The 21,799-nt window shown below is 44.1% G+C and overlaps 1 protein-coding gene across 8 annotated transcripts in view; it reads right to left on the reverse strand.

Moving 5' to 3' along the window:
• LOC113007774 (partitioning defective 3 homolog B-like) overlaps positions 1-21,799 on the reverse strand; it is a 224,447-nt gene that overhangs the window by 78,359 nt on the left and 124,289 nt on the right. For all 8 annotated transcript variants that reach the window (XR_013902453.1, XM_026144697.2, XM_026144696.2 and 5 more), the window contains 2 exons: positions 14,097-14,312; positions 11,966-12,194 (listed from right to left, as the gene is read on the reverse strand). Coding sequence is in view for 7 of the 8 variants with exons in the window: in XM_026144697.2 (XP_026000482.2) it covers positions 11,966-12,194; positions 14,097-14,312 (445 nt within the window). In the remaining variant the exon portion in view is untranslated. The remainder of the gene's footprint in view (positions 1-11,965; positions 12,195-14,096; positions 14,313-21,799) is intronic.

Raw genomic sequence — 21,799 nt, forward strand, 5'->3', positions numbered from 1 at the left:
AAGTGAAGTTATTGATATATGATCGTGCCACTATACCTGCTTATGGTTTATTTCAAACAACAGTCACAGTTTCTCTAAAGTGCGACTGTTTTGTTGTTTCAGCGCGTGCATATCACTGCTTCTGCAATAAAAGAAGGTATATTGTGAGCACAGAGGTAATAGGTTTCCTTGAAGTGCCTCATGTAGACTGGGGAAAAGCCTATTTACCACCCACAGAGGTGGACGCGATGGGCAATGAAGGGCACCAATCATCTGTGTGAATTAACAGCACGTGTGTGCGTTTGCCTCACAGCGGACGAGCCTTGCTCTAATTACCGCTGCCTATAGAGGCTTACCCTTTCCTTCAACTCCTTCTCGTACCCTTCCTCACAGCTCTTTTATGTCCACTCCTTCTGACCGTCTCCTCAGCGCACGCTTTCCTCCCATTAATCTTATTTCTCTTTCGTTTCATCCGCAGCGTACCTTGCTTTCACCCCGTCACCTCAGCCTCTCCTTTGACGTTTTGCTCCTCCCCTTTGCTATCAAGCACTTCTCTCTTCAGCTAATCTGTCTCCTCTCTTCTATGCTTCTCCTCACCCCTGCGTCCTCTCCAGTGTCGGCTTCTCATACTAACAGAAAGAATAGATGATAAAGTGAACACAACATATATTTTAACAACAGAACCCTTCTCTGAAAATTAAAGAACACATTTAGCACCGAGATTATCGCCATGTCTTGCTAATTTGAAGCACACACGCACACCTTCATACACCAACTTACTTTCTGCACAATGCTCAGTCTTTTGCACGACCCACTGTCATTGTTGCATTGTTGCACTGTTGTGTCTGCACCGTCTGCTGTTACACGGTCGTTGTTTTTTTTGCAGTTTTTGCACATTTGCACTTTATGCAGTCCTGTGTTGATTGTCCTGTGTCACACGTAGCACCGTGGTCATGGAGGAATGTCTTGTTTCACTGCGTACTGTACTGTTTCCAAAGTTTACTCAGAACGCTGCTGGAAAATGAATAAACCAACATCTAAAAGGTCGGAGTTCAGAAGGCAGAAACGTGTTGGTGATGGGGGAAGTCAGACGGGAATGCCCTAAACTGGTTGAAGCTGACAGAAAGGCTTTACAAACTTGGAAAACCAATCTCAAGAACACAAATGTGTGGCTACAGTGGACAGCTAAAAATTGGACCGCTGAAGACTGGAAATATGTTGTCTGGTCTGTTGGATTATCAATTTCTGCTTAAGGACACAGATGGTACAGTCAGAAATTGGCAACAGCGCCACGAATCCTGGTGGTGTTCCCTACACCATGGCATAATGGTGCATGGAGTGCTTCCTTGGCACGCTTTGGGCCCAGCAGTATCACTCCGCAGCGGTGCAGCTGACAACGGGCAAGTCTTTATGACCACAAATTATCTTCTTCTTGGAGGTGTTAATGATATAGAAAAGAAGATGTGCATCTGAAATGCACGTTTCCGTGTGAAATCACGATGCCATGGATTCTTTTATATCTCAGCATCATGTTAATGTGGTCTTCTGTTGGCAGGCGTAGTTTTGACGCCACACACAACAATCCTTCATTTGCCCATTTTTGCTTTTCTTCTCTGACTGGAAATAGACAAGCAACCACATCCAGTTATCGACGATTTCCATACGCTTTGCAGCAAAATGAAAGAACAGCTGAAGAAGAAGAAAGAGATTCAAAGAAAACGGACACACACAGCTTAATTAAGCCCACTCTCCCATCCTGCAACACACAGTTGAACAAAGATTCATTCTTAGTAAAGTCCTATCTCCTGCCACTACCTTCTGCCTGAGCACGTAGGGTTTCTGAATCAACACTCCTGCAGAGTGTATTTGTCGTGCACGCGCACACACGGTAAGAAAAGTTAACTAACACATAAATAAACTGGAGACAAACTGGCATGCTTTGATTTTGTCCCTCTAAACGCCGCTTTGTTGAACAATGGGTAAAAATAAAACTTGTTTCATTTTTGTTTCTTTCAATCTTTCGTTCAACAACCCGTCGACGTCTCTCCTTTCATCGTCTCCTTTGTTAAACGCCTTTTGTCCAACGAAGATAATCAGTTAAATCACAAACCACTGCCTGCATGTAATCACTGTGCACAGACGTAGAAAGGTCTCACAGGTGAGACTACACTTTTCCAGTTTTTCTTCTTCATGCGCTTCATTCATTTGATACTTAAAAACACATTTGGATCATTTTTCTATTTGATGAATTGAAACCACGTAAAAGTGGATTTAAAATGTAAAATCAAACAGACACACACACACACACACACACACACACACACACACACACACACACACACACACACACACACACACACACACACACACACAGTTGTTCAGTTCTAAAGTGTGTTAAGTGTAAAAGGCAGGATTAATTAACTTTATTAGAAAAATCATCACAGCAAAAGCAGCAGAAATTCTTTATAGCAAAATGTTATTTTTCTAGAATTGACATCAACTCATCCAATGCAGTATAATGCAATGACGGTGGCACGGAGTTCACTTCCACCGTTTTTGATCTCAGGAATTATCACAACAACTAGAATTGGTTATTTTTTGTTACGTTTTGGACGTTTTATGTGACGAGCACGTCGGTCCCTGGGACGGAGTTAATCATTTAAAAAGCAAATGAGCTGCTGTGAATCCTATGGATGTTTATTTGTAACAATTAATGTATGATTAATCGAGCTGTTGGTTTTAATTGTGTTGTTTTGTTGTTTATGAGCCTTTTTTTGTCTTTCATGGATGAAAGTTTTTTTTATTTTCATAAAAAGTTCGTCAGACCCGAGGAAGAGTAGCTACTGATACTGCATGAGCTAATGGGGGTCCTAATAAACTAAACTAAACTAAACTAAACTAAACTAAACTAAACTAAACTAAACTAAACTAAACTAAACTAAACTAAACTAAACACAGCCTGATGAGATTTTAAAATGTACAAGTTCTGATGATATCGCCTGAGAAACATTGTTTCACAAGAAATGTCAGAGTAAGATTAGCAGCTGATTAACAGCCAGTTAGGACGAATAAATCACCTCTTGTTGTGTCATTAGTGGGAACAGAACGATAGCTCATGAATATTCAGGAAGTAACACCTCAGTCTGTATGGAAAGTGTATGGCTCCTCATTTACATGTGAGAAAGTTTGCTCTACAGCCGGTTTTCCTAAAGCTCCCGTCTGTGTAGGGAAAAGCCTAAAAGTCTGACCAAGACGGGAACTGCATCTTTGGGAATATGTGCGTACTTACGGTCTGCTTATTACAGTAAACGGCCCCGTCTCACTTTAATCCCAAGCTTCATTAAAAAAGAGAGACGCCCACAGTGGGTAGAGTACACAGACAGTAAAACACTGTGGCAACACCGTCGATGTTTCAAAAACTTTACGGCACATGTCATCACGGCAGATGGCGAGAAAGACTGTTCGCGCTTGACTGCGGTGTCATTTCGGTCTTACTTTTAGTTTAATTTGTCGAAGACAGGTGGTGGTTACTCTATATAAGTGATACGCGTGTTTATGTTAGACGTGGATTTTCAACTTCTGCTTCTCCGTGTGAGCTCTTCACACAAATCTGGTGTGTTAGTTTGATTTTTCTGCTTAAACAGAAACGACCAGTGAAGACTTCCTGACTGTAAACACAGAACCACCGAGAGAGAAAAGATAGCAGGTGGAAGACTTTTATCTTGCTGTTACAGTCCACACCAGTTACACCAGTTACAGCAAAGCAGCCCCAGACTATCGCGCCACCACCACCATGTTTGACCATTGCTATGATGTTCAGTCAGTTTTCTGCCATACGTAACAGGACTCAAACCTTCCACAAAGTTCAGCCTCTATGTCCTCAGTCTTGGGAATCATCCAGATGTTTTTTGGCAGATGTGGTTCTCAGCAGTGGTTCTCTCCTTGGAATTTCTTATTGTTGAATCATGAACTCCTTAACTGAGCCAAATGAGGCCTGCACTTCTTTAGATGTTGTTGTTGGTGGCATGTGACCTCCTGGATGAGTAGCTGAAGAGCTCTCAGAGTCATTTTGGTGGGCCGGTTGCTGCTGAGAAGGTTCACCGTGGTTCCAGATTTCCTTCACGTGTGGATAACGGCTCTCACCGTGTTTCATTGAAGTCACAAAGCCTTAGAAATGTCTCTGCAACCCTTTCAGACCGACAGAGGTCAGTGACTTTGTGTCACAGCTGTTTCTTTAGATTGCGGCTGCTTTTAGAGATCTTTTAGTCTCCTTCACTGATCGGGGTGTGGGTAGTGAAATTAAACTCAGCTTTCCAAAAAAATTTGGTTAATTTGTTTTTTCATGATTGAACTCAGTTGTTACAATATTCAGATTTTAGTAGAAGGAAGCAAACGGTACCAGCCGTTATGTTGACTTTACATCCAGCAAACATGTTATTCAGCAAAAACACTCGTAACAATGTACAATCCACACACATTAACATGCACACAGATGTGGAGTGCCGAGTCTTCAGGCGGCTGTTACACACCTGCGCTTCCCGATAAACCCACTGACAACCGAGAAAAATCAGGCCAAACATCTGTGACTCTCACTTCATCTATTCTTTCCTTTCTCTCTCCCTCCCTCCCTCTACCACTCCTAGGACACGCCTTCCTTTCCTATCATTGGAAAATAGATCCATGAGGGAATGGGTGATTGACAAGTGCGATACAATAACAAGCACGCACGCACATACACATACACGCTCTGATGACTGACAGGCATGACATCAGTCAGTGACACCCCAATGACTTCCTGTCAAGACGTTTGATTGGCAGAGTCCTTCCCCTGCTTCAAGCATGTGCTCTCTAATCATGAAACAATGAAATTCAGCGTCTGGTCAGAAGCCTGTTTTTTCCCCTGCTTGGGGAATTTGGAGTCGTCTTCCATGCACAAAATTTTCGAGTGCCTTGAAATCTCATTTCTACTGCACGCGTCTATCTTCATGTACAGTTGGAAGCAAATTAAAACCTGCGGCCACTAAGACTGTTGTCAATGCCCCTGTGCAAGCTGCAAGCCAAAATGCAAGAATCTAAGATGCATGCATTCGAGTTTAATGCAAAATAAAAGTTGCAACTGAGTCTAAATGTGGAATTGAATGAATTGAAAAGTCGTCTAAAGACAACTGCAGCAACCAAAGCAATCATGAGGTGGTTCAATTTCAACCATCTGTAACCCCCGACAACCAGTCACTAAAAAGATGGGGAATACGCAATTTTCCCTGACAACCACTGGTTACCAGGGGTTACTGACTGGTTTTTAGGTCTGCATGAATTGAACTTGGCATCAGATTTTGCAGAAACTGCCAGCAACCTCTAGGAGCCATTTGCAAACCTTTACCGAACCCTGATCCTGCCCATTCTACTTTACGGTGCGGAGACGTGGACAATGCTCAAACACGACCTGAGCAAGCTCGAAGTTTTCCAAATGCGTTGCCTTAGATGCGTTCTCGCCGTTTCCCTTCGCGACCGTCATTCGAATGACACCATCCTCACCAGCTGCGGCAGCCAACTGACGATCGGCAACCTAATCCAGCGCCGCCGACTCTGTTGGTTTGGCCACATTTGTCGAATGGACCCGAGCCGCTACCCCCATGGCCTACTCTGGTTGACCCGCCCCACCGATTGGAGGGTGCATCGAAATGCACCAAAGAAGACATGGATGAGACAAATCCAGGATGATTTGAAGGCCCTTCGACTTGACCTCGAGCAGGCAAGAACCATCGCCTTAGATCGAAAAGCGTGGAAGATAATCGTTGGTCAAGCAAGAGAACCTGCGGCACCTACAGCAGCGTACTGGTTGCGCGGCAGACCACCGCCGCTGGTCGCCCGCTAAGGACAAGAAGAAGAGAAGAAGAAGATGGCTGAGGGTTAACTGAGAAAGAAGCTGGCCTGACTCAAGCAACCTGAATATACATTTATAAATGACATTTGCTGGACTTGTGCTAAGATCGGGAGTAAAATACGGCCTCCATCAAACTGCCAACATGTCATTTCTTCACAGCCTATTTAAGTGCTGCAACTGTACAGCAGCAACTCTTACAGGCAGCTTAATTCAAACACAGCAGAGCTCCACCAATCAGAAAATCTCCAGCAAATGATGGGGACTGCAGCATCAAAGTAAGTCCATTTTCTGCCATCAACCTTTTCATCTAAGCACCACACACACACACATTCAAAAGCACACAGGCATACAGTATGCACAGACTCGGGCTAATAGGCCTAGCATGAAGCTCAACCATTACACAGCCCACAATGGAGCTAGTCAGTCCTAATGGGCCCCACCGTTGAGATGGGCTAATAGTCCCAGCGATGGAGCACTTTAAGTCTAACAGCGATGCAGCATTATGACCAGCTGGAAAGAGCGCAGAGAGCGGGAGAGGAGCCACGAGGAAAAAAATGGGACAATATGGGGGAAGTCTAATTACTGGTATCAGTGAGAGGTAAAAAAAATGGGCTAAAGGCTCAAAGCTCTTTAAGTATACATGTGGCATTCATGTGAAACCTTTTCAATAATTATAAATGATAGTCAGCAAACACACACATGCACACACACACGTGGTGCTTCATATAGGCAGACCCATTATATATCAGATATTCCAATAAACATAGTTTAAATTTGAAAATGAACAGCGTGCACACACACACATCAATAACCACATGAATATGATGCAGTGACAGCAGCAGCGCCCGCTTACATTTTGTTCTGGTGGACCTCGTCCTCTCCCAGTCACACCTGATAGATCGCCATATTTTCATTTGTACAGACTGTCTCTCTCCCTTCCTCTTTCACAGCCGGTCGCACACACGCAGACGACGGACCAGCTCAACAACCGTACTTTCCACTCGTGTAAATTATGTGCAGAGCACAGAGTTATGGCTGGGTGTACACACTATATTTCTGTACACATAAAGCACAATAACACGACGCTAAAAGGTCTGAGCAAGAAAGACAAAAGACGCACAACTTTACAGAAAAACAAATGCATCCACACACACTCTCTGGAAGATTCACAGTAACCATGTGCCAACTATATGACAACCATCTGACTGTGTGACCAATCGTGTTTTATCAGCACATGAATATTCATGACGGTGGGCCGGTTACCACGGTGCACGCACACACACACACACACACACACACACACACACACGCAGATGACTGGCATATCTGATTGGCAAGTGGCAACGGTTCAGATGACGGAGCCAGCTGTCCACTTTAAAGGGCATTTGAAGCAAACGTTTAGAGTTGGACGTTATCGCCGGGGTTAACGATGAGAATGAGACATACAGTAATTACGTTACTGCAGGTACTTGCAACGCTGAACCCTCCCTTCATCCAACTTAACAATTCAAATCACAAAATCCAGTAAAGTAAGCGTCTTCAGAGGCAGTGCACGATCAGCGAGGTAACGCAGCGGTTGAATTGAAGTTTCAAACGTGCGAACCGTCTATAACAAACATGCACACTTACTACTGTACAACCAGAGAGCTGCAGTAAGGCAGAGTATCCCATACTGCCTCTCCTCCAGACCATTAGGCCAATCAAAGGTGCCCTTAGATGAATATGACAAATCAGCAGCTCGCCCCAGATTGAACTGTACTGAATAGCACCAATTTGCCTTCTCAGTCTACCACCATTACATGCAATCAAATGCAGATAGAGAGCGGGAGCTGGAGAGAGCAGACGGAGAGGGAAAAATTGGAATGATGCAAAGATTAGCGGGGTGGGAATGGAGAGAGGGGGTGGGGGTGGTCGCTGCAAAAGATGGCAAGGAAGAGGAGAAGGAGAGAAAGGTTGAGATTATCACTGGGATCTAATCAAGACCTTCTTACAGTGATGAGCGAGGAGGTGTAGGGGACAGGTCTAAAAATATCCTCGGGTGTATTATATGGTTTTAAAGCACTTGTGGCGAGATGCGATGGGAGAGCCGGGGGTTAGATGAAAGGATGGATGGAGAGGAGGCTCGCTTAGATTAAACTGGAGATGTTCTCGGGTGTGCGGCGTAGGCTGTCCAAACCGTAATCAAACAGAGTGGCAGACAAGAGGAAGAGAGGTGGATGAACACAAGCAGAAGGTATCGCTGTAACCGTCGCTGAACTCTGAGGTGCTTAAAACAAAGACAAACGCGATGGAGCGAAAGAGGTGGAAAAACCACATCCTTCAGTCTGTGATGTGTGATGGAGGTGTGCCCACAAAAACCAGCAACAGAAGGAAAGAGAAGAAGGAGGTACATTCTGTCATCGTTTAACTATTTATATAAACATGATTTATGACTGCGTTACTTAGCTCTGTTTGCAGTGTGTATTTTATATGAAGTCATCAAATACTAGTACATGTACCATATTTTTCGGACCATAAGGCGCACTGGATTATGAGGCACATTAAACGCCTTATAATGTTTTATAATTTTTGCTATGTAACTTTGCACTGTCCACTTTCTGCTGTAACAAAACAAATAAAGGTTATTTTATCTTATATGAATGACTAACCTCATATTATCTCAGTTGTTCTCCTGACTGAAGTTTGGTCCGTTTACAGCATCCTGCCATGTGATTGCATTTGTCTCTAACCATCAGGAACCCTCAAGTTAACTTTTATCGAAAAAAGTTAGCGTTCATCCTCCAGCTTCACTGTGTTTATGCTAGGCTAACATAGCTGTGTCGCTAGCGATCACGTAGCACATCATTATATACCAGCTAGCCCAACTTCAGTAACCCTACAAACGTCACTGCTGTTTAGTTTTCTGTCCTTATTTATGTTGGAAGTGATAGCAGAGCTGTACGTTTGAATTTTCCAGAAATCTCTCAGTCAGAACATGCTATATCATGCTTAGCTAACTAGCGAGCTAACTTCCTGCTAACTTCTAACTCTGTTAAATTTAATAAATTCTGTTTTCATGGATGCCTGGATGTTAAACTTAATTGTTACACCTGGTAAAGCAGCAACACTGATCATTTTATTACAGATGAAAGAATTTAGACAGTTTTTAACTCTCAGTGATGCTGCAGTGTTCGTTTGACTTTGGGACCTGAAGTAACGGAGTTTAGGACCCAGTCGGTATGTTGTTGTTGTTGGACCTCCACTGCTGATTTCAGACAAAAGTGATGATGATCAAACGTTTTGTCATTAATGACATCAGCAGTTATTTTGATAACATGTTTAAACAACATCCTTCATCTCAAGTCCAAAGCTAAGATTCACCAGGCTTCTAGATACATGCAGTGCTGTGCAAAAGTCTTGATCCTCTCCTCATTTCTTTACGTTTGCTTCAGACGAGGTACACTGTGCTCTAGTTTTCTTTGTTAGGTGGTCTACAGTTTCCAGACTTTCTGAGGGTCTTTCAGAGTTTACTTTGCTTTCATCGGTTTCAGTCGTTGTACCTGAACATTTTCGGAGGAATGTTGTTTTTGGGTGTTTCTTTGTTAAGCCACTTAACACTGATCTGTGAATCATTCAAGCATGAAAAGGCACCTGAGGGAGAAACCTGTGTTGTTTCTGCATGAAACAGAGAACCAGTCTTAAACTGGATCGTTGGCCACTTTGTTACTAGCAGCCTGTTGCAAAAACAGATTGTTTGTTCCCATTAAGAGTGGGCAAGATAGCATCAAAACTAATATTTCGATCAAATATTTCAAAGACATTTGCAGCAATTATATTTGTGACAATATAATAAAATGCTGCAGCTTACAGGGAGCAGCATTGATTTATTTCTGCAAACAAATGCTGTTTAGATTTTTTTTAAGTACCATCAGATTTAGATTCTTGCATCTGGAAAGGATGTGATTGGAAACAGCTTCATTTTTCAGCATGACAGTGATTCCAAACACGCTGCCAGTGCAGTAAACAACACACAAACAACAAAAACCGTCACGGATTGGCCTTCCCACAGCCCGGACCTCTACGCTATTAATCTACCGTGGGATCATCTCGACAGGAAACTGAACAAGCGGCAGAAACGCTGAAAGAAAAGCTCTGAACGTCCTTCAGGAAGCCTGGAGAACTATTCCTGAAGACGAGCTCAGGCTATGATGAAGATCAGTTCACACACACAAAGAAAAGGACCCTTTTTCTCACTTTCTGCGCACACACACTTCCTGTTATCTGATCTTGGACTGCAGCTTTATTCACAATCCTCAAATATCGCAATATTTAATTTGTCTGAAAACTCAACAACAAAGTCCCTCCAGAGAACAGAGAAATACCAGAGTGAATCACAGACCTTCAGTTTTACTACTGACAAACACAGCTGACAATAAAACGCATGCAAAGCTGATTAAGGTCAACTTTTCATCAAACTCAGAGCTGCTCATCTCTGCTCAGTTATCAGGAACTTAGTTCTGTGTTACAAGGTCTCTTTGTGTTTTGAGGGCTGGAGGATGGCGGCATTAACGTACGCACAGCTCAGCTCAACTAAGGATAAACGGAGGAGGCAGACAGGTAGCTCCTGTAAAGGTAAACCACACAGGACACAGCGCTCCGTTAGTCATCCTCACACTCGGTCACACTTAGCGAAGAATAAAAAACATCTGACATAATTATTAACAGGCTTAGATTAGCCGTTTACACAGTCCACTGAATAACAAAGATAGAATTTTAACACAATAAAACGGGCTCTATCTCCACATCATAAAGGTTTATTTCCTAATGATTAAATGGTGCAAGAATGGGAGAAACAAAGCCGGCTGAAGGGAGATCGGGGGAAAGGTGAAAGAACTTTCAAAGAAAAAGAATTAAACCTATTCGATTACACAAAATTAGTGCATATTAGTCCAACTGCCTAATATTACACTTTAAATAACATGCAATTTGGAGATACAATCATTCTGATAAAATGGGACTTTGAAATCTGGAAGTGCTTTTCTGTGTCCCAGTTCACACAGACTGCTTTTGTGAGTGTATTTTGAAAGGCTGCGGCTCTATTTTGCAGATCAAATTGCACGTTGCTGTTTATCTGAAGATCTGTATCTGTGTAATAGTCATGTGAAATCCCACTTCAGAACCACAGTGGGGAAAAACACTGATAGTAGGCAGCAGTGAAGGTGGAAAGTATAGTAAATTGTTCATTGAAACACTTTGCCTCATTCATGCTACGTATGTTATAGTCACGCTGAGAGGTGCAGTCTTAATCATACAAAATAGTTCTGAGTGAAAATTTCAGGCCTCTTAAGGAAAATGTGGGCACCGGTCTCAGAGCGGTCTTTGTGCCCTGCAGCACGTGACAGTGATTCACGAAGGCACAAAAAAAGAGCTCAGTGTTCATGTTTTGTCCGACACGGTACGAACGCAGGTGGGATGTAAACATATTTGATGATACACGTCGGGTTTTCTGACAAGAAACAAAGAAAAGGTGACGGCCCAGTGAACTCTGCTCCTTGCAGTGATACAAAAGCTGACCTTATCCTGTGCAGCTGGTGGTTCGTGGGCTCTGAGAGGACAGAGAACATCCAGCAGCAGCAGAAAAGTTCAGGACTGCTTATCGGTGACGAAAAAGTGATCAGCAAACAGTAAAAAACGCTGATATCTAAAAGTGCAAATGAGAAAGACACAAATTCCACTCTCGTCTCAGCAAACACACTAAACTTCACTGAGTGAGGCTCAGCAAAGCGGAGCAGACTGCCAGACCAGCACCACCACGTTTCCACTGAAGTCTGGATGGTGTGAATAATGTGAAACTGAAGCTGGTGACACGTTAAAACAAATACGTTGGTCTAATAAACGCTTTGATGTTGGTTTTGGAAATCACCGCTCTGTGAGAAATGATTTCAAAGCTTTGATATGTGCCGTGTGGTCGGCCGTGGGGACAGCAGGGTTTCTGGCTTTTATAACGTCTGTTTAAACTGAATCTTTAGTCTGCTGTGGTGCATCTCTGCTCAAAGTTTGTATTTTATTACAAAGACACAATAAAGTGAAGCTAATGCTAGCACTCGTTTTAAAATCCCTCACCTCAGCAGACCGAAGCCGATTTTCTTGCTCTTCTTTTCCGTCTCCTCGGGCTCCTCGGTCTTCTTCTTCTCCTTCTCTTTCCCCTTCACCTTGCTCTTTTCTTTCTTCTTTGTTTTTGCCTTCTTTTTCTTCTCTTTTTTGCCTTTTTCTTCAGCCTGGTCACCAACTCCCTGCCGAGAGGAACTACTCGCAGGCGTGTCCCGACCTGAACTGGGCTCGGTACCATCATCTGGAGGGGAAAAAGAGAAGAACGATATAAGGAGGATGAAACAAAGTAGCAAAAACAACTACTTTGGATTTAATTCAATAAAACATAAACATCTGAATCATCAACCTGACCTGAAGGATTGCTGTGCAGGAGAGACCACCAAAGGCAGCTTTAAGTACGATGACTGCAGGTGATGTCTGTGAAATGTTGTTTATTGATAATAAACTACACAAAAAAACAACGCACTGTTCTGGGGGTGTGACCCGACCAGTCAGTCAGTGATGCTGGTGACTTTTCCACGTTTAGCCGATGCCGCTGTGTGAGTACAAACTGTTTGCACGGTCGTTTTCTTGCACGTTCACCTACAAGTTTGAGCCTGGTGCTCACACAGCACGTCACAAAGAGGGTCAAGGCCAAAAAAAACAAACGCATTAAGCAACAATGTGCACAAATAAAAACGACTCGTGCAAAGTGTCAGACAGAGTTTACATTTTTCTCCACAGTGCACTTATCAGCTTTACAGAGAGTTGATTTGCTCTTCACAGAGTAAACCGTGACGCCTCATTGGTTCTTTGACAGACTGGAGGTCTGAGACGCAACACAAACACACAAACACACAAACATGCAGAAATTATAGACTCCTTGTCAGATTTCATAAGCTAACCAAACTAAATTTATGACTTCAAATGGGGCTTAATTTTATTTGGGTATTCACTTCAGCATTAATTACAAAGACTGTCTTCCGGGAGGATGGAAACGTGTGTGTGTGTGTGTGTGTGTTTGTGTTGCTGCAGACCCACAGCATCATGCTCCACAATGGCAGCAGACGTGATCTCACTAGAGTTTTTGTTGCTGTCATAATTGTGCACATATGTGGGTTTTTATTTTTCCTGTGAGGCTTGTTCACAGAATTTTAGTGTTTCAGAAAATGTGCAAATATCACAACAACAGGTTGAAGCAACAATCAGAATATTTGCTTCTAAGCAGGTCGATGCCAGAGACTCGTCACATGTTAGCATAAAGTCGGGATTTTTTCATCTTTTCTGCGCCAAAGAAATAAAGAAATGATCCAAATTAAACAGAAATAAGAAAAAGTATTGAGAGTAATCCATCCCAGCTGAAGAACGGCCTCAAAGGCACTGACTCATCACAAGTGAATAGATTCGAAACTGTGACACGCTGTTCTCCTGTGGTATTAGCTGGACTCAGCTCAGGACCCCACACAATGCATCTGCTGCACATTAACTGCTTCGTTTGGACTGTCAAAATATTACCAGTGTTTGCCTTTCTAACAAACGCAGGTCCAGGCTAAAGAGTGCAAACTCACCTCTCACAGGCAGCGCTCGATAAGCATTTACACGATTTAAACCCAAGCAAAAAGTGACGACAACAGACAAAGAGAAGCACACAGCAGAGAAACGAAAGACAGATTCAGTGCTCTCTGTCGATTAACTGCAGCTCTGAAAGTGTTGAATATTTAGAAGGATAGTGACAGATGTGGCCGCAGCCTGTGTGTGTGTGTTGAAATGCCCTATTAGTCCTATCCTGTGTGAGTGTAGTGATCTGAAACAAGCCGACTCATTACTCTGGTGGTGACTGATAAGACTTGGCTGCTAATAACACAGCTGGGAGTTGAATATGTGCTGATATTTGGAGGCATAAGGTGCTTGTTGCAAAGCCCCTGTCACACTTTACTTGAGAAAGTGTAATTGGGGAACACCTAGCGCACGGCGGTAAGTTGAGCGGGCATCAATCACTGCGTTAGAAAACTCCCCGTGAACGTGGTGAAGATAAATGTCACCAATCGGACCGAGCTGCAGATACAAATCTGACATTCTAACGCAGCAACATGTGATGTGTAGACAAATGAATGACAATGCATCGTCAGCCTATCGCAGACACGCGTCTCTCTCTCCCGCTTACCGTCATCATCTTCAGCCGGCCCGTCGTAGGATTTATCGATAGCTGCTCTGAAGCTCTCGTTGCAGCCTCTTCCCCTCACCATATTTGGGCGAGGGCGGTGGAACGGGAGGAGTTCGTTCTTTCTGTTGACCTCCAACATGGCCGTCTGGAGGCTCTCCAGGGAACTGGACTTCTTCAGGCCCAGGGTGGGGCCGAGCTCCACGGGGCTTGATGATGCTGTGGGGGGAAAAGGAACTAATATTAGCATGTTGCAGGTGTCTCCTCCTGACAGTCAGTCAGGTTGCATTTGATCATTGAAGGTGAGACTGACAGCACAGAAAGCTACAGGCTTGGCAGCACACAGTGGTTTTGAATATGAAACCGCAGTAGACAGCTTAGATTAGTTTGAAGTATCACATCTCCCTTTGCTTTACTGCATTAAGTTCAAAGGGTCAGAAAGCATCTCTGAAGAATTTCTGATAATAAACATCTTAATTTCTGACCAAAAACATGTTCAATTTTGATCGGCAAATTCTGATTAGATCATCTTTAAACTTTGGTGCCAAATCTGAAGAATTTCACTGCATGTCCGCGATGTAGATACTGTCGCTCTGCTCCTGGTTTCAGTGCCACAGAAGACCTGCACATATACGGTAGGAAAGAGACACCTTTGCCCAGGTGTGGCGATCGAAAAAAGCTTTATCGCTGCTGCACCTTTCCGTGATCAGATTAAAACCCTGAAGGAGACACGAGGACCAAAGCCAGACCCGCCAGGCTACGGCTGAACTCCAGAGAGAAGTGCCAATAAAAAAGCGATGCAGTTAACTATCCTGTTGTTGAGTCTGTGATGGATGGGAAGTCTGCTTCACCGTCCCGAGATCTCCATCCATCATCACGAGTATGCTGTGAGAGATATTACTGAGGGAAGGAGGGATCTAGCAGGAAGCATGATGAAGAGGAGAACGATGGATGAGAAGACAAGTATTCATAGGAGGGAGAGAGACATCAGATGTGTGTTAGAGCCTCACGTTTCAAGCACACAAAGTCTACATTTGGAGAAACAGCAAAGCTTGCACTCTTGGCGTTTTGCAGGCAACCTAGCAACTGCTGCTATGTGCTGCACAAACCCAAGTTAAAAGCATCCGGACCGGGTTCAGCCTCGGGCCCCGCTGTGATGTCTCCACCACTTCAGAGGATTGCTGTTTATTAAACAAAAGAGGGAGAAGAGGTAATGCAAGTGTCACTCTGTGCCACCTAAAACAGAGAAGACACAAGATGGGGAGGAGGAAAGATGACTGGGAGGGAGCAAATTAAGTTTCCTCCAGAGGATATCATCATGGGAAACCCCGGTGGCAGAGAGGAGGACAGAGAAAAATGAGGAAGAAGGGAGGAAGGCTGGGCTAGCTGCCAGCTCAAAATACTGGTAATCCTTACATGCACACACACACACACACACACACACACACACTCCGGATTCCTTGCTGGCCGTGGCCTGTCGATATGATGCCACTGTGATTCATGATAGCTAAACTTGCATCACTTTAGCTAATGATTCCCTATACACGCTGCTGCTGTTTGTGCGTGCGTGCGTGCACACGCGCGTGCTCACTGCACAGGAGATGACCGAGGACTGAGGAGGCGACTTCCACATCTATTTAAACAACCATTAACCAAACGCACACAAACACACAACGAGTAATAACTCACAATGAACGTGTGCACATGCATAATGTAAGTGGTCCGCTCAGAGAGGAGACGGGCAAAGGCCACAACATGTCAGACTCACATCCATAAACACTGCCCACATGACATTCAGAGGCACACTGAATCACCACAGCGCCAGGTGATTACTCCAGACTGGATCAACCCAGGAGCGACAGCCGAACAGCTGAACCGATGAAACAATTAAACAATAATGTTCCAACAAAAGTCATAAAACTGAGACTGAAACTCAAATTAAATTCTTTCAGGTTTACTTTTTTAATGAGAAACACTAGATTTACGTGAGCCATCAGCAAAACATCCTTTTCCTTGCGAACATCAAAGCCAAACCTACAAAAAACCACTAGAACCAGTTTAAGAAAAGCAAATATAACCCAGTCAGTGTCTACTCTGCAGACAGACCAGTTCCCTTCCAGCTGTGGTCCAACAACCTTTTGTTACGACACCGAAACTATGAAAAGTTTTATGTGCTGTTAGCATTTAGCACATGATTTACCGTCTCAGCTCATTAGTCCCTGCTGAACTCCCAAATCTTATTTACATCGGGTGACTCATTTTTCTTGATTTGCATTTTCATATATGCCGTGGAGTATGACAGGGTGTTAGCTGTGTAACTGTAACGCTGCGACAGAAGCATCTGTATTTGTTTTGACAGTATGATTACATAGTTTATGACTTCCAGAAGCTCAACAGGACCGTGTGCTGCGGCTAACGGGCTGAAGCTACGTGTACTCTGCCTTTAAACAAAGAAAAACAAACAAACAAAATCATTTTAAATACAAGTTTTCAGTTGTTGAGCTGCTGCGTGATAGAAGAAACCCCCCATGCACCACTTTCACCTGATAACTTTAAGTAGATGCAGTAAAAGAACTAGATGTTATAGTCATCTCTAAAGTTAGAAATATCCTGTCTCAGAGTGACGCTGAAAAACTAGTTCATGCTTTTATTACTTCCAGGCTGGACGACTGTAATTCATTATTATCAGGAAGTCCTAAAAACTCACTGAAAAGCCTTCAGCTAATCCAAAATGCTGCAGCAAGAGTCCTGACAGGGACTAGAAAGAGAGCAGATTTCTCCTGTTTTGGCTTCCTGTTAAATCCAGAATTCAAAATCCTGCTCCTCACATACAAGGTCTTAAATAATCAGGCCCCATCTGATCTTAATGACCTTGTAGTACCATATCACCCTATTAGAGCACTTTGCTCTCGCTCTGCAGGCCTACTTGTTGTTCCTAGAGTATTTAAAAGTAGAATGGGAGGCAGAGCCTTCAGTTTTCAGGCCCCTCTTCTGTGGAACCAGCTTCCAGTTTGGATTCAGGAGACAGACACTATCTCTACTTTCAAGATTAGGCTTCCTTCCCACTGTCGCCAAAGTGCTTGCTCGTAGGGGGTCGTATGATTGTTGGGTTTTTCTCTGTATGTATAATTGTAGGGTCTACCTTCCAATATAAAGCACCTTGAGGCGACTGTTGTTGTGATTTGGCGCCGTGTAAATAAAACTGAATTAAATTTAGATCAATTAAACTTGATGGTGATGTTTAAGAATGTAGCAGATTGTTGACTTTTCCACTTTTTTATTGTGTTTTTTTATGGTGGCCTCGTTCATTTGCATCAACACCTCTTTGGACCTCATCCTGAAAGTTCCAGCAACCAGATCAGCTCCAGATCACGTCTGTGTTTAAACAATGAAACAACGAGAAAACATCCTGAAATGACTGGACAGAGACAAGACTACAAAAATGCTGCTGCTGTCCTAATACGTATGGACTTAACTGCATATATATGATAAAGCATGTGTTATTTGCTAGAATTCAAAAAGCAAAACAGGAACAAGGAAGCTAATAAAACACAGGCTGACCTCCGAGTCCAAAAACTGTTTGCAAAACACTCGGTAGTTGGATGAGCTGAAGTTTTATAAATAGCTTTGTGGTGTTTGGCTGGGTAATCAGGGAACACACACACACACACACACACACACACACACACACACACACACACAATCACTTATAAGGATATATAGCTAACACACACACAAGCTCTCACAAACATTTTTTGCTTTGAGTAGCAGGATTTGTGTCATAAATGTAATTACTGCTGTCCAACTGTAAGATGATAGAATTAAGCTGCTTTTAGAGAGTGAGAGAGAGCGAGGGGGGTGTGTGGGGGGGGGATCACAAGTAAGACAAGAATATCAAAATGGTTGGAGGCAGAGGAGGAGGAGGAAGGTGGGGGTTGGCAGAGAAAAACAGAGGAGAAAAGAAGAAAGAAACAAAGACAGCAGGCCTGGGAATGAAAAAGGAAGGATGGAAGTGACAACGGGAGAGAGAGAGGAAAAACAAAAAATATATAAATAAAAAATTAAAAACAGAGCACAAAGACAGAGAATGCCAAGCTATCCCAAGGCTATTTTGTTGGCAGGAAGGCAGTGGGCTACTTTCAAAGTCAAAATTACACTAAGGAGCAGCTTAGCAGCAGGCAGCGGCAACAAAGCCAGCAGACCCAACAACAGCCCCAACTTCTGATGAACCCAAGCACTCTTTGGACGCTCCAATAAGGAAATGCAGCTCCATTTCCGTGCTCCACTTTTCCATGGAAAAAGACAATATCCAGCTTCTCCCACTGTCCCATCGGGGGGAGAAAAGCATTACATCACAGCACAAATACCACCCGGCCCCGGCATGCGCGTTAGAGAAGACACACACGCTTAATTAAAAATTCCTCCTCAAAATAAAATGATCTAAAGGGTGAGGTGTGCAGGCTACACGAAGCATCTCTAAGAGTGTGTGTGAAACAGTCTGGTTTGTGTAAGCAACCGTTTCCTGTTTATTACATGTGTGCAGAGCAGTTCACAGATCCCGGCCGACGAAATGAGGTTTTCCGATCCCGCAGGGCCCGTAATAATTGAACGGGCATCATAAGCCGTACAAACACGTGACATCATCGTCAATCTCACGTCTCAGTATTTATTTCAGATTCCCACAGAGCTTAACGCAGATGCAGCTGGACTGAAAGGCGACGCTGTAATAATTGACCGAAAGAAACGATAATGCAAATATGCAGCACGGAGGACTTCCACGAGCGCCGCCCCAAAAACCAGATGGTCGCCGGCCTCGCTGCCAACAAGAGCTAATGTGTCGTTTCTGCAGGATAATGACTCCTTCATCTGAGATCCATGTGCACGAGCTGTTTGGAGAAGAGAATCTATTTTTCACTCATTAATGCACGAGCTGTGGAGGCTCATAGATTCTCGCTTCGGTTTGCTAAAAGATGGAAATCTTAAACATTGGCCTCCACCTCGACGTGCAGCGTCTCATGCATCATACAACATCAGCGCAGCACACGTCAGCTATCATCCTGTAAAGCCTGGAAAGGACGAATGGCCAAACCAGCGAGAAGCGACAGCTCTGACCATCTCCCGATTACTGCTTACCTTTATTGGCTTACTGGGGGAGACGGAGAGGGGTCAAAGGTCATTAGGTATACGGGCGCAGAGCCAAGAGTGCACACAAAGAGAGTTAAAACACAGAATGATGGAAAAGCAGTCACTGCTTCTAATAACAGCCGGTAGGAGCTAATGCGAGGCGGCATCGAGCGTGCACGCAGCCACGCTGACACGAGACACAAATTGAGCTGCTCTCCCTGCGACAAATTAATCCATCAATCCACATCAGCCTAACAAGGTGGCTTTCAGGTTAAATCCAAAGCAAAGTCTGGGAGAGCCAGAGAGACTGGAAACAAAGGAAGGAAGAGAGGAAGGAAGAGACAAAGGAGACAGAAGGGGATCCAGAGAGATGCGGCTCTCTGAAGACGCAAATTGGCAAAGTGTTGTCAGCGTGCGACTGCTGTCAAAGTCAAAGTTTCACCGGGGAGCGATTCAGACAATGGACTGCACCGGGGTCCCTCAGCATCACTCTGGCCCCCGACACACACACACTTTCAGAGAGATGCTGTCCGTCCTAAGCTCCTCTGCCTGTTTGCCAGCCTCTAAGCCTGAATGGCGTTGGCAAGAAAGTGAGTGAGCGAGGGCTGCTGGTGGGTGGAGGAAGCAAAACTCGGCAATACAAAGACATAAAACTGCAACAAAGGCATACAAGAAATTTGGCAGTTTAAGACATGTTTGCTGCAGGCGGAAAAAACCCTCACACGAGTGAGTATAAACACACGAGACCTTTTCTTTCCCACTTCTTAAGGAAGCATCTGTATTAAGGACTCGTGCATATTCGAGAAACAACTGAGGGCGTTTGTGCGCGTGGATGGAAATGTTCTCGATTCTGGAGCTTGTTTATTCCCCACAATTGACTTTCACATGGAAACAGCTCTCGTGCACTGTTGCACGCAGGCTCACAAACACAGCTCGAGGCCGCCTTCATCACCCGAGGCTCGGCACAGCGAAAGGAGCACAGCTGCAGCCGCTTACGTCCTGTCAGCAGTTTGTGTGTTTGACTCCGTCGTCCTTCTCACAGCGGTTAAAGGATGAGTCTGCACTACTGAACCATACGAGCTAATGTGCTCTGATTATGCAAGTGCAGCCAATAATGACTCGAGTAATCTTCGTGGAGTTTACTTGGGAGCATCTCTTCTGTCGGCGTTTCCTCTTCCACAGCTCGTTTGATTCATTACCAGAATGACGGAGCTCCTATTTCTCAATGCCGCCACAAAGACGTCAAACACGTCTGACCACAAACCCCGACACGATTTGTCAGAATGTGAAAGCGGGGCTTTTCTGTGTTTATTTATCGCAAGAATTTCTGAAAATTTTCCTGAAGACCGTTCGCTCATCTGCAGCCTCCACACGTGGGATTTTCATTTAGCCACAAAGACGTGCACGCACTCACTTTTAAAGGGAAAGTTTCCATACATGCACACGCACGGTCTGTAACGCGGTCGCCTATTTCCATCGCTTTGCCTCTCAAATTCAGCAGAACTATAATATAACATGAAGTTCACATTTTCCACAGGATGATGGGGACTTTCCATTACAATACTGTCACCATGACGGCGACAGCTTTCACGCGTGTGTGTGGGTGAACGTGTGATGTCGTTGTCCGGAGATTTCTTTGGCTTTGTGGAGGGAAAGACCATCGCTGGAAGTGTAAACAACATTCCCAGAAGTCATTGTCTTTAAACTGCTCATTTCCCAGGACCCCACCCCATCCCACTCCACGCTCTCCCTCCTCCGAAGTCCGTGCAGCTGTCCTGACAGCCTATCGTGGAGCTGCTGGAAGCATTTCAGTTATAAACTGGATTAAAGAAGAGGAAAGTGGGCTGTCGCGCTTGCCAGGCACACACTCTCTTTAACAGCTCTCTGGGCTGTGCAGCCTTATAAACACGCTGACAGGAAACAGGTACGGGGAATGTGTAACGGGCCTTGGGAAAATAATCTGGAAACCAACCAGATAAAGTGTCTTTACTGGACATTCAACAGGCCTGAAACCATGAGGTGAGGTATACGACATGTCAGATATCCAGGAGTCCAGTAAAGAAAACATCCCTGAGTTACCGGACAGAGCACGCATTATCATCACTATTGTTATTATTATTATCCTGCAGGACCTTCAAAACTGGCAGCAGCCGGCAGTGCAGCAGAGCGAAGAAAATACAGACTGACCGAGCACAAACAAGTAAATCTGGCCACAGTTTAATCCTGAATTACAATCTGTCAGTCGTAGTCAGCGAGTACCAGAATATAAACACTATTATTAACACTCGAGTCTTCCCCCCTGGTAACAGTCCACAATCATCAACACTGTTGATTTAAGCTGACAGAGCTTTGTTTGGGACTTTTGTCCACACCTTTGCATTTTTACGTTCAGTCCTCATCACGCCCTCTTTCCTCGTCTGCTTACTCACATTTCCTGGATCCGGCACTCGCTCAGCTCCAAACCAAAGACGAGAAACCGAAGGGAAAAGTGTGTTTTCCTCATCATTTTACCGGAATGATGGAAAGAGGAACAGACACGGCATCTTTATCTCATTATGGTCCAAATCTAATAAAATTACTGT

This window comes from Astatotilapia calliptera, chromosome 16 (assembly GCF_964374335.1).
Source record: "Astatotilapia calliptera chromosome 16, fAstCal68.1, whole genome shotgun sequence".
NCBI classification, from domain to species: domain Eukaryota; kingdom Metazoa; phylum Chordata; class Actinopteri; order Cichliformes; family Cichlidae; genus Astatotilapia; species Astatotilapia calliptera.